Raw genomic sequence first — 14042 nt, forward strand, 5'->3', positions numbered from 1 at the left:
CCCAGATCGTACCACTGCACTCCAGCCTGGAAACAAAGCAAGACTTCATCTCAAAAAATAAAAATTAAAAAAAAAAAATAATAACCTATATCTGTCAATGTAAATTAATATTCAAGGTTTTAACTACTCACATATCAGCATCTCCAACTATTAATGTTTACACCCTATATAGCTTATACGAAGTTTAAAAAATGTGAAAGCACATCATAAAAACTGCAAATAAGGTTTTACAGGATAATCATTCATTTGATACCTTAACACTCAAGTTGTGGGTGGCTGGCAGGCATAACGGAAAACACTCTGGATGATACTAACTTAATGATAATGAACTTAACAGATAATAGCTCAGTTGTGTAGTTCATAACAAAAATAGTGAATCAGATTAGATGGTTATTAATACTGAATGATTTAAAATGAAATGTACTTCCACAAAATATTCACATAGCACTTTAATAAAGGATCATGATAGAACAAAAACAAGAGGGGAAAAAACAAAGGTACCACTTATAGCCAAAGGTATACACTGCTTCAAAAATAATAATTTGTGTTGTGTTGGCTCTTCCTGACCACCATCATAACTCCAGTCATTAAAGACAACAATGTTTTCCATTAACTGCCATGCCACACATACTATAAAGAGACAATTTTTTCCTAATATTTTCCCAGACACCAAAGTCAAAGAAGCATTTGCTTCAATTTTACCGTCATGATCTGATGATCCAATATTTTGACTGGCTTCTACAAAATTCCAAAATTTCTCTTGACTGTCTTCTGCTAAAAACTCACTGGGAGAAAAGATCAGAAATAAAACAACTTAATAAAATTTTCTAATATAAACTATATTACTAAAGAGAGTAAAAATAAGTTTTGAAGTTTCCAAATGTCCATAGTTTGACTTTTAATCTATAATATATAATACTCTTTTATGTATAATATATATATTTTTAATGATAATCAAGTCCTATCTTATTAGTTATTAATAACTTAGCCTATGAACTTTTTCACTTAATAGCTATTTCTTAAGAAACCTGGAATAATAAAAACATAAAAGGGAAGTCTCAATATAAAGAAAGCTTATGAAACCCCACTGACAAAAATACTATGAGTAGTGGAAGAAGAATTAGGAACTGATGATTCTAGTACTAGTTCTGCTTACTTATTTTCTGAAAGGCCTTACAAAGAACAAAAAATATGTTTTGCCTAAAGTTCTCCCACAGTAAAATATGAACCGTAGAAAAATTTCTGAGAATAAAGGCAGCATGTTGTAATCTTTTAACACTCTTAAATCCAAATTTTCAAGATCACCAAACTTAGTTTAAAATTAGTGCTGATCTAACAAAATCAGATCCAAGAACTTAATGCCATCTTAATTTTTTTCGACTTTATCCTACTAAAATAATGGCCAGTCTAAATTTCCCTTCATTCAAGAGTCTAAAACCCCTACAAGGAAATGCACGTAGTAATTGAATGATTCATGTCAATTGCTTATCTTCTCCTCTGATCCATAATACTAATGCAGTGGTGATCTTTCACTGTCTTAAAGCAAACTGCAGATCTGGATCTCAGCTTACCTAGCCAAAGGAAGACTTTCCCATTACTTATCAACACTGGGGTGTACAATCTCACTCTACTCCACAGCTAGACACAGAAATATGGGAAAAATAAGAAACATTTCCTGGTAATGCACAGCTTCTCCAAAAATAGGTTTCTGAAAATACCCATTATCATAATATATTAAATTTCTCAATGCCTCCTTGAAAGTAGTATTTTTCTAGGCTTTCTAGTAACTGACACAGACACCACACCAAGCTTAGCAAAGCTTATAGTCTAAGAAAACAAGTACTAAGACAGATACACCAGGATGTGCAAATAAACACTAAATTAATTAATTAAAGGCACATTCACAAGATAAGCAGAGAGGGGCAAGGTGACACACTCACCAGTGTGGTGAGAACTAAGATTCAATCAGACTAAGACTCTCCCAGTAAAGGCCACACACGAATAAATACATGCTTTTCATACAATTACAGGGAAACGTCTTAAAACATACATTCTTTTCACCCCACTGCATACATAAGGTCTTACAAGGTCTAAACTTGGAACAGTCCTAATATTACTTACTAGATCCACTGAAACAACCCAGAGGAGAGAATAACAATACAAGATATTATTAAAGAAATGCTGCCTTTTTTTACAGCATATTTTTGTTGCTTTTTGTTTTTTTAGCTTCTTATATAATACTTATTCCACTGAGTATAAATTATGATTTTACAGGCCAGGCGCCGTGGCTCACACCTGTAATCCCAGCACTTTGGGAGGCTGAGGTGGGTGGACCACCTGAGGTCAGGAGTTCCAGACCAGCCTGGCCAACATGGTGAAACCCCATCTCTACTAAAAATACAAAAAATTGGTCGAGGGTGGTGGCGGGCGCCTGTAGTCTCAGCTACTCAGGAGGCTGAGGCAGGAGAATCGCTTGAACCCAGGAGGTGGAGGTTGCAGTGAGCCAAGATCATGCCATTGCACTCCAGCCTGGGCAACAAGAGTGAAACTCCATCCCCAAAAAAAAAAAAATTATGATTTTACAAATTATATGATGTCTGGGATTTGCTTTAAAATATTCTAGTGCGGGAGGAGAGAAGGGGGTGGTGATGGTGGTTATTGTACTTAAATTGATAATTGTTAAAACAGGGTGATGGGTACAGAGAGAGTACATTATACCATTCTCTCCATATATAAATGTTTTGAAATGCCATAATCCAGGACAAGTTTTTAATCTACAACACAGAAAAAACTACAAACAACCAGAATGAATGCCCACAAGATAGTACAAATCGGGTGACAACTTGTTTTCTTAGATTTCCAAAGCTATTGCGGGAGATCAGCATTGGTCTTCCTTCTATGTAGAACTAGGAGGGAAGAAACTAATATTTAAGGAGGGTCTACGATGTTACAGTCACTAAGGTTGGCATATTTACTCGTATCCGCAAATCCACACAGCCACCCTCAGATATAACCGTTTTTCAAATAAAGAAGCTGCCATTCAGAGATGCTACTGACTTTCTTAGGGACATAGAGTTAGTCAATGGAAAAGCTGGAATATAAATTCATGTCTATTTAATTTATACCTCTAACATGCTACATTCTTGGGTCATTACAAAATTTAGCACTCAGTAAATGATTATTGGTTTTGATTTTAATAATACCTCCTTATATAATATTTCTGTAGCTACAGCTGCAGAAAACATATTTAGTGTTTTACTTCAATTAAAGATAAATATCACTTCACAGACAATCACAAAGCTACAACTCCTTCACAAACATCAGGTCCAATCTAAAAATACACAACAGGAATATTTTTAGTCCCTAAGGGATAGATGCAAGGAAGGCAAAAGATCTGTGGTGGTGGCATGCCATAAAGTGTAGTAAAAGATTTTGACCCTTCATCCTTAACCAGATGGACATAGTGCCTTGATCCAACATCAGGGTCTCCCACAGACATAAGAAGGAAGAATGGTGGGCTCTGCTAGCTCTGGAGGTGAATACTAAGTGGATTCAAATAAGCATAGCTCATTTCTATGAGTTGCCTACATGTCGTATTACCTTGGGAAACTGTATACAAATAGCCACAGGAGAAGGGGCCTAAAAATAGTAAACCAAAAGGGCAAATGTAGCTCTTACTTCACATGCCAAGGAAAAAAATTAATAAAAATAAAACAAAATGGCAAACGACCAGGGATATCATGAAAGGGGGAGATGTCTGTGATAAGGAAGTTGGTGAAGAAAACAGTATACCCTGTCCATTTCACAGTGATCAAAGAAACTGAAAATATTGAGCAATTAGGGCTGGCAATTTTAGCATTCTTTCTCAAAAGTCCATAGTTTTATGCTGTAAGAATCTTCAAGGACAATGATCAAGAATGTACAACTATCAAGAAATTAGTGTAAATAAAAGTGAAAGTAACAAAATGTAATTCAGGGTAAGAATGTTAAACAGAGGCCGGGCGCGGTGGCTCACACCTGTAATCCCAGCACTTTGGGAGGCCGAGATGGGTGGATCACCTGAGGTGGGGAGTTCCAGACCAGCCTGACCAACATAGAGAAACTCCATCGCTACTAAAAAAAAAAAAAAAAAAAAAAAAAAATACAAAATTAGCCGGACTTGGTGGTGCATGCCTGTAATCCCAGCTACTCAGGAGGCTGAGGCAGGAGAATCGCTTGAACCTGGGAGGCGGAGGTTGCGGTGAGCCGGGATCACACCATTGCACTCCAGCCTGGGCAACAAGAGCGAAACTCCATCTCAAAAAAAGAATGTTAAACAGAATATCACAAAAACACCTGTTACAGTTAATTGTACAAAATGATTCAGAAAGTGATAGTAAATCTTGGCCAGGCCCGGTGGCTCACGCCTGTAATCCCAGCACTTTGGGAGGCCAAGGAGGGCAGATCACCTGAGGTCAGGAGTTCAGACCAGCCTGGCGGCCAACGTGGTAAAACCCCATCTCTACTGAAAATATAAAAATTAGCCAGGCATGCTGGCACACGCCGGTAATCCCAGCTACTTGGGAGGCTAAGACAGGAGAATGAGAATGGGCTTGAATCTGGGAGGCAGAGGTTGCAGTGAGCCAAGATGGCGCCACTGAACTCCAGTCTGGGCGACAAAATGAGACTCTGTCTCAAAAAAAAAAGTAGGGTGGGGGGGGGGGGTTGTAAATCTCAATGACAGATTTTATACCAAACAAATCATCCAAAATAAGATTAGCAAAAAGGAAAAGAAAAACTTTAGTTTTTAGAGTCCAGCTCAGGCAGTCCAGCTCAGGCAGTCTTAAAATATCTTCAGTCACTGCTTTTTTGTTTGTTTGTTATTTGCTTTGTTGGGCTTTTTTTCCCCATAATAAGAACTCTTAAAAAAGAGCCACTTCACTTTTACAACTATGCTGTATCAAATAAAGTTCTGACATTTGAGAAGCTTGACCCATTTATCAAGTTAGTTATCACTATGAAATACATATAATGGTTTTGTCTTTGTTTTGCCACTTCTATGCTGAGAAAGAAAGGCAGAGAGAGGCGATGGAAGGAAGTCTATTTAGCAGAAAGTCTGCTAGGCTCCTGAGCTAGCCAAGACCGGCTGCCACATGCCCCCTCCCACTGGTCCTTCTAGCAGTATCAAATGAGGCTTTTTCCTTAAGAGGTGCAACCATTCGTTCACACAATCAACATGGCAAAATTCCTCATCCACTTTTTTCTAGGAATTAAGGGGAAAATGTTAGAATACAAAATTCTAGAGGCCAGGCATGGTGGCTCACACCTGTAATTCCACCACTTTGGGAGGCCAAGGCAGGTAGATCACTTGAGCTCAGGAGTTCCAGACCAGCCTGGCCAAGATGGTGAAAGCCCATCTCTATAAAAAATACAAAAATAAGCCAGGGGTAGTGGCTCACGCCTGTAGTCCCAGCTACTAGGGAGGCCTAGGTGGGAGGATGGCTTGAGTCCAGGAGGCAGAGGTTACGGGGAGCTGAGATCACACCACTACACTCTAGCCTGAACAACAGAGACAGGCCTTGTCTCAAAAACTCTCAAAAAAAAAAAAATTCTAAATTGAAGATGAAGAAGACAGACCACAAGGCTGATCGGAGTGATGTGACAGTCCAAATTTCTAGCACGTTCAAACACTAAGACTTACCAAGTGCTTGCTGCTCAATCTACCCACATTTATCCTTCGGAAAGTCTCTGCTAGTTTCACCTCTACATCACTTGAGATACAATCAAATAACCTTCCATCCATAAGCATTTAAGCCCTACCTATACAGACAGGTATCTCATTATATTTATTTACAAACACTAGCTAAAAAGCACACTTGGAATACAAAATTTCTCATGAAATTACTTACTATATTATGTTTCACTAATTTTAAGACAACTACTGTCTTATGAAAAATTCTACCCATTTCAATCGTAAGATAACTTCTTTCCCTTTTTTTTTTTTGAGACGGAGTCTTGCTCTGCTGCCCAGGCTGGACTGCAATGGCGTGATCTCGGCTCACTGCAACCTCCGCCTCCTGGGCTCAAGTGATCCTCCCAGTCAGCCTCCCAGGTAGCTGGGACTATAGGCACGAACCACCATACTCAGCTATTTTTTTTTGGAGAGACGGGGTTTCCCCATGTTGCCCAGGCTGGTCTCAAATTCCTGGACTCAAGCAATCCATCCACCTCAGCCTCCCAAAGAGCTGGGATTTACAGGCATGAGCCACCGTACCTAGCCACCGTTTTATCATTTAAAAAGAAAGACTGAGCTGCATGGGCATAATGTCCTAATCTGATGCTCAGGCACACGCCAGCACGCTCAGCTAATTGTTGCCAGGCTGGTCTTGAACTCCTGACCTCAGGTGATCCACCCACCTTGTCCACCCAAAGTGTTGGGATTACAGGCGTGAGCCACTGTGCCCAGCCTTCTTCCAGATTCTTAAGGGAAATATGTCCTCTTTCCCCCACGTTGCTAAGCCCTCTTCTCTTCCTTTTATCAATCACCTCTTAAAACTTCCTTCAAATAAGGAGAAAATTTGAATACAACTGGCCAGGCACAGTGGCTCACATCTGTAATCCCAGCACTTTGGGAGGCCAAGGTAGGCAGATCACATGAGGCTAAGGAGTTTGAGACCAGCCTGGCCAACATGGCAAAACCCCTTCTCTACTAAAAATACAAAGATTAGCAGGGTGTGGTGGGGTACTTCTGTGATCCCAGCTACTCAGGAGGCAGAGGCATGAGAATCCCTTGAACCCAGGAGGCGGAGGTCGCAGTGAGCCAAGATCTCACCACTGCACTCCAGCCTGGGCAACAGAGCGAGACCCTGTCTCCAAAAATAAATAAATAAATAAATAAACACAACCCTCTCTTTCCTTGTTATGCTTTTTGGAAAGTAACATACTAACTTATCCAACACAGTTATTTGTCCAAAGTTCCTACATAGCTCTATAAACCCACATAGCCCTTGTCCTACTGAATGATGCTATGTCCTAACAGCCTTTGTACAATACATCCTACAGTGTACACTGAAAGAGGCTCTTCATAAATGCATTTGATGATAATCTCACTCCTTAAAAAGCTCCTGAATGTTCACTGTCAGAGCCTATATTTATACTCAAATACACAAAGGGAAAAAAAATGTTCTCTTACCTGGCTTCTAACAACAATGGAGTGGAAAACCATTTTGTTGTAAGAGAGGTTGTAATGGCTTTTGAGTCGGCCTTTACTGAGGAGAACAGCCACAGAACAGTGAGTACAACCAGAACTCCCATTTTATAGCAAACTCCTAAAAGGAAAAAAAGAAAAGAAGTTTTGCTACAAGGAATTTTTTTTTTTTTTTTGAGACGGAGTCTCGCCCTGTCGCCCAGGCTGGAGTGCAGTGGTGCAATCTTGGCTCATGCGACCTCTGCCTCCCAGGTTCAAGCAATTCTCCTGCCTCAGCCTCCCCAGTAGCTGAGATTACAGGCACGCACCACCACACCCTGCTAATTTTGTGTATCTTTAGTAGAGACAGGGTTTCACAATGTTGGCCAGGCTGGTCTCAAACTCCTGACCTCGTGATCTGCCTGCCTCAGCCTCCCAAAGTGCTGGGATTACAGGCATGAGCCACCATGCCTGGCCTGCTACAAGGTAATTTTAACCTCATACTTGGAGACACAAAATAACAATCCTAATACTTGGAGACACAAAATAACATAAGTTAGCGAAACAGAAATGCCTCTGACATATAATAGCACTTAATATCTAGCTAGTCCAACAGATATTTGCTGAGTGACTGACATGTAACTGAAGACACTTGGGTTATTACATTCTTTCCTACAAAGGCTCTGCTTCATCTCCCAAGCAAGCTACACTATACAGGGGTATAAAAATCAGTTGGTGGCACACCAGGTTGCACACAACCATATTTTATAAAGGATGAAAGCAAATAAAGCTGAGATAGATGAAAATATAAATGATAGGTATTAAGGGTTGAATTGTGTCCCCCAAAAAAGATATGGAAATCCTATCCCCCAGTACCTCGTAATGTCAACTTATTTGTAAATACAGTCTTTACAGAGGTCATCAGTTAAAACAAGGTTATTAGGTGGGCACTAACCCAATGACTGATGTTATAAAGAGGAGAAATCTGGACAGAGAAAGACAGCACAGAGGGAAAACTATGTAGAGACACAGGAGACCACCAGGTGAAGACAGAGGCACACACTAAAATTATACTGTAAGCTAAGGAATGCCTGAAACTACCAGAAGCTGAAGAATCAAAGAAGGATTCTCCTCCAAAGATTTCAGCGGGAACGTGGTCCTGTGAAACCCTGAGTAAGGATTTCTAGCACTGTGAGACAGTAAATGTCTATTGTTCTAAGCCACCCAGTTTGTGATACTTTGTTGTGGTAGCCCTAGGAAACTAACATAATGGGTCCCAAATGTAAACTCAGACAGGTTCTGAAATAAAGAAATGTAAAATTTTAGTGGCTTCCCAAGCCAACTGTCCCATCTACAAAATAAGGGATCTAGGGTCACTGGCAAAGTGGATGGCCACAGAATGCAGGCCTCTTGACACCCTCCGCAGCCGCTCCAAGCCTGTCAAGATCCTCACAGACAGCATCCAGACAGTTTCAGAAAAAGGTCTCCAGCTGCAGATTTCTCTGATTTTCATCTCCAAAGTCCACCTAACAGAACCCTAATCGGACCTCCCCTGAGCTCTACCCATTTGAATGAGAACTAAAAGGGGGTGTGAATATGTGGGAAGCACTAAACTATCCTTGGGCTTCAGAATGTTAGCTCTGGTAAGGCTCACTTCGGTCTCATCCCAGTTCCTTAATATTGGTTACAAAATCTATCATTGAGGGAGGCTGTCCACATTGGGGACCAGTCAATAGCTGCTTTTTATAAAAAGCATCATTTGTGTTAACATCCTGCTTCATAGAACATACAGTATCTCTGAAGAACGATGGTCAAAAGCAAAATAAATTATAACAAATAGAAAAGTGGCTTTCAGAAGCATTTTAAGTTCAGGCACTGCCAGCTTCTTTGGAAACCAAAAAAAATTAATAAATCAGTCAGGCATGGTGACATGCACCTATGGTCCCAGCTACTTGGGAGGCTAAGGTGGGAAGATAGCTTGGGCCTAGGAGGTCCATGCTGCATCTGGGCAACAGAGCGGGACAGGAGAAGTACGGGACAGGAGGAGAGCAGGACAGGAGGAGAGTGGGGGAGGAGGAGGAGGAAGAGGAGGAGGAGGAAGAGGAAAGAAAGAAGAAAGAAGGAGGAAGAGGAGAAGGAGGAGGGGAAGGGGAAGAGGAAGAAGAAGAGGAAGGAGAAGAAGAAGAAGAACATCCCACTTATAAATAAAAACACTCAGAAGTGTTTTTCAAAATCAACGTTTGTAAAAACTGCTATAGAGGCTGCAGAAATGAAAGAATACACACACAAAAATGAAACCTACTGAAATTAGAGATAACCAAACTAGATTTTACACAATGAAACCTGATAGCAGTGATTCCTGGCTGGGTGAGTGAAGAGGATGTAGGCCTTTTCTGGAATCTAGTAAAGTTACTGACATTTCCCACAGAGGAGCAAGCAAGGACCCAAATTTTATGTACAACTTAAGAATTCTCTTGGGACTGGCCCAGCGCAGTGGCTCACGCCTGTAATCCCAGCACTTTAGGAGGCTGAGGTGGGTGGATCACCTGAGGTCAGGAGTTCAAGACCAGTCTGTCCAATGTGGTGAAACCCCGTCTCTACTAAAAATACAAAAATTAGCCAGGCATAGTGGCAGGTGCCTGTAATCCCAGCTACTCAGGAGGCTGAGGCAGGAGAATCGCTTGAACCCGGGAGGTGGAGGTTTCAGTAAGTCGAGATCGCACCACTGCACTCCAGCCTGGGCGACAGAGAGAGACTCCGTCTCAAAAAAAAAAAAAAAAAAGCATTCTCTTAGGACTAACCATAGACACCCTTTCCCACAGGCCCACAGACTGCAGCCTCAGAAACCTGCTCTATAGGACACAATAGACACGGTTTGTAAAAAAGGGAACCTTTTAGCATCAGGGCAGCTGTGATCAATTCCTGAGTTTGCTACGTACTAGCAGTTTAACCACATATATGTTACCTAACTTCCCAGGCCCTTAGTCTCGAAGACTATTAAAGTAGGAATAATAGTATCTGCCTCACAGGGTCAATGTGAAAATGAAGAGGCAATAAAAAAATCACTTTGTAAAGTGCCAAGTACTATACCAGAATTGATTGTTGTAGTAAAACATTTTATCGTAAGAAAAAACTATCTTCTAAATTACAGAATAGTACATCATCGTTATTAAATAGCCTCAAAAATACACATTGGAAATATATCCTCTGTGGCTGAGAGAAAAAATTCTCCCCAAAAGTTACAGAGTTTTTCTTTTTTTTTTTCATCTGGCCTGAGTCAATGAGTTTATAAACTGGAGACAGCGCATCATATGAACTGTCTAGCAGTATTACGCTATTAGCTATGTTTACAATTTGTCCTGAAGGGGTCTAGATGTGTACACCCCAGAAAGTGGTGATTCCTGATGACGAATTGGACGCCACTGCACAGTAACCCCAGGTGGATGGCATGTAGAGTGGGGAGGAAATTGGGGGTATGACAAAGTCCCCTGAGGAAACCCCAGCATTTAACAAGCAATGACTCTGAGCTAAACATTGTATTAGGTGCTTTACATACACAGTGTTATCTAATCCTTACATACAACAACCCAGGGCACTAACGTTCTCTGAGGGGAGCAACCATGTCTACTTTGTTCACCAAAGTGCACAGCATGATGCCTGGCACTCAGAAGACAGTCCATGAATATGCTGCATGCATGGATGAAACACTACCATCTCCACTTTAAAAATCAGTGAAAGCTCGAAGATGCTGAGTACCTTGCCTAACTAATAAATAGCAGTGCTTAGAACCCACACCTTCCTGCTTTTAAAGTTCTACAATACCGTGCTCTCTTCTCTGGTTCTCTGGCTTTACAAAAGGGTAAAAAGCCATACTCTGTGCAGACTCAGACCGAGCAAAGTGCTTGTGAGAACCAAGGCAAGTCCAAGGATTTTCAGTGGCCAAAGTTCTTGGGAGACAGGTGGCTGAGAAAGGAATCGTTTTAACCTGAAACCAAGGGAGGAGGCCTGAAGCTGGGACCGAAGCAATCCAACCAACCAATCTGACAGATCCACACTTAGGTTGGCTTTGGGGACTGATGGGAGCTCCTGAAGAGCAGGGCGTTTTGTCTTTCATGGTCTCCACGCCTAGCATTATGCCTGAAACATAGAAGGCTCTCAAAATGAAATAAACACAGGCCTCATTCATTAAGGCATGAATGGAAACAACAGGAAAGGAGTGTGGCACCAAGAGTAAAGATGCTATAAAATGCCTAGGACTGCAAGATAGGTAAAATGAAAATCCTATGAACCTGTGGCCTGCCTCGAGATCCCCCTACACTGTTTTCAAAAAGGAGAGAGAGTACGTGTTCTTGGGGAGAGGTACAGCACCATTTGAGATGAAAAAAGGAGGAAAGCTATACATTAAAAAAGAGCTTTGCCACTCTGACCCCACATTCTTAACTCTACAGGTAAAACCAGAGGAAAAGACTGTCCAGAGAAGCAGACGTAAGAATCTCACTGAAGTGGTCTCTGCTTTGAGTATGTCTTCATTTTATAGGATCCCTTATCATTCTGACCCTAGGGGTTCTTAAATGTTGCTTATAAAGACAAACAGTCTGAGATAATGGCCATCAGAATGTGCCATGTGGCTTTGCATGATAAGCATTATACTTGCGGCATGATGAATAAAGAGAAAACACTCTTTAACAAGTTCTAGGCCCAACTATCAACAACCATCCGTAGGAGGCTGAGGTAGGAGGACCGCCTGAGCCCAGGAGGTGGAGGCTGCAGCTAGCAAGATCATGTCACTATACTCTAACCTGGGCAACAGAGCAAGACTCTGCCTCACAAACAAAAAATAAAAATATAAATTAAAACACTATCTCTTGCACCATTGCACTCCAGCCTGGGTAACAAGAGTGAAACTCCATCTCAAAAAAGAAAGAAAGAAAGAAAATTATCACATCATCTTGTATTGTTACAGGGAAACTTAGATAAAAAAAGAAAATGCTCACAGACAGCTGCAGGAAAGTTCTAAGCGAATTTTCTTCATACTTTCATATATTCCCCTGAGTTCAATGTGCATTATAAATGTGCTATGCTACTGTACAAAGTATTATGGTCACTTCCTTTAATAAGTTTCATGTGGCCAGGAGTTCAAGATCAGACTGGTAGGCAACAAGACCTCATCGCTACAAAATAAATAAATAAATAAATAAGAATTTTTTTAAAATAAGCTTCAGCTAAGTTTATCAAAAACAAGTCAAGTGTTGCTAAATTCGACTGGCTTAAAAAAAAAAAAAAGCAAAGTGAAAAGGCTACAATTATTCCAAGTTTTGTGGTGCTGTTAAATAGCTATTTAAAATGTCTTCAAACGCCTGCAAGTGTAAGATTCTTGAAGGAAAGAGGGCACTTTACACTAAAATTGGCTGGCAAGTGCATCGATGAATGTTTCCAAAACAGTTAGTGTAGCACAATAAGGCAAAAGACCCCAGGTCTTCAAACGAACAAAATTGCTCCTTCTCAAATCTGGCAAGAAATGCAAAACAACTGCAGATTCTGGCCAAGGAACAAAAACAGTTCACATCTATAAGTTATTGGCGACGGACGCAGATCTCATTCTGGCAGGTCCCACGCTAAAAGTGAAACCAGATCATCCAATTTTCAGCCAACAGATCACAGTGTTAAAAGAAAACAGTAAACAATACGCATCAACCCGAATTCATTTTAGGAAAAATTGAAATCTATTTTAAAAAGCACGTCGTTCTGCAATCAGGGTCCTGCAAAGTGCTGCTTCTCAACTCACTGAGGATCAAGCTTGGTCTAAATCCTTGGTAGGATACCTCCCCCACTTCCTTCTGCACTTGGCACAAGGATCCAAAGCTCTTCAAAGAAGGTTCAAGACCGCTGAACAGAGCCCGCCGCCACCCCCGCGGAAGCGATACCTTGCCAAGAAGACCACTGAGGGCAACTCGGGGCGCTCGCGAATAGGGGAAGGGATGGGACACCGGAGGGTAAAATGAGTCACCGTAGAGGTGGAAGCTCAATGTGACAGGGGCACAAGGTCGCCTTGTGCCCCAAACCCTCTCTTTGTCCACGAGGCCTCCTCACGCCACCCCTGGGTACCTGTCACCGGCAGCGCACCCGCGGCACACGCACCGCTCGCGTCTCCCTTGCAGCCCATGCCCGGGCCGTGGTTAGTCCGCCACAGTGCCAGAGACAACGCCAGGGCAGGGCGGGGCGAGGCGGCAGCGGCAGTGCAGGCTGCGCCAGTGAGAGGCCGACACGCGCCTTTCCCGCGGCTCGACTCAACACCCAGCCTCGCAAAGCAATTGCCCAGCTGCCGGCCGCCCTTTTACTTCCGCTTCCTACAGGCGAACGCTGGAGGACTTCCGGATACCGAGTCGAGACCTAGTAGCCCAGAGCGTCGCGCGGTTGCCTTCTCATCTCCGAGGGTTGGGGAGGCCGGAGTCCTGCCTCTCCCCTCACTTCCGGCTTTCAGGGTAGAGGGTAGGATGCTGGTGTTCAAGGTCTTGGGAAGGTTCGTTGGGCCAACAGCTGAGACCCGAAAGCTTTAACAGTCAGTCGGTGAAATCCAGTTTGGACTCTGGGACTTACTCCCTTAAACCTTTGTTAAAAGCTTACTCCCTTTAGCCTTTCGGTGGCACAGTAAGGACAATTGTCTTAATGTTTCTGAGCATCTTAGACTTTATACTAAACCCTAAAATTTTGATAGCTACCTTCCAGGAGGCATGATGAAAGGAAGACTTTTTAAATTTTATGAGCCGCTTGAGCTTTTCTTATTCGGACAGCGGCAGCTTAATCTACAGGGACTACTTTGTCCTTTTAGTATTTTTTTTTAACTAATATAAACCAGTTTAAAATTGTTTTGGAATAG

At 41.9% G+C, this 14042-nt stretch overlaps 1 protein-coding gene across 7 annotated transcripts in view; it reads right to left on the minus strand.

Moving 5' to 3' along the window:
• Positions 1-13529, minus strand: part of UGGT1 (UDP-glucose glycoprotein glucosyltransferase 1) — a 106914-nt gene extending 93385 nt beyond the window's left edge. For 2 of the 7 annotated variants that reach the window (XM_008953589.3, XM_003828247.4), the window contains exons 1-3: positions 13271-13529; positions 7172-7307; positions 703-785 (exon numbers count right to left, since the gene is read on the minus strand). In XM_008953589.3, coding sequence (XP_008951837.1) covers positions 703-785; positions 7172-7307; positions 13271-13328 — 277 coding nt within the window. In that variant the 5' untranslated portion in view covers positions 13329-13529. Of the gene's footprint in view, positions 1-702; positions 786-7171; positions 7308-12159; positions 12798-13270 lie in introns of those variants that run through there. The other 5 variants (XM_055108560.2, XM_008953590.4, XM_055108559.2 and 2 more) reach the window with 3 other exon arrangements.
• Positions 13530-14042: the final 513 nt, after the last annotated feature.

This window comes from Pan paniscus, chromosome 13 (genome assembly GCF_029289425.2).
Source record: "Pan paniscus chromosome 13, NHGRI_mPanPan1-v2.0_pri, whole genome shotgun sequence".
In the NCBI taxonomy this organism is placed as follows: domain Eukaryota; kingdom Metazoa; phylum Chordata; class Mammalia; order Primates; family Hominidae; genus Pan; species Pan paniscus.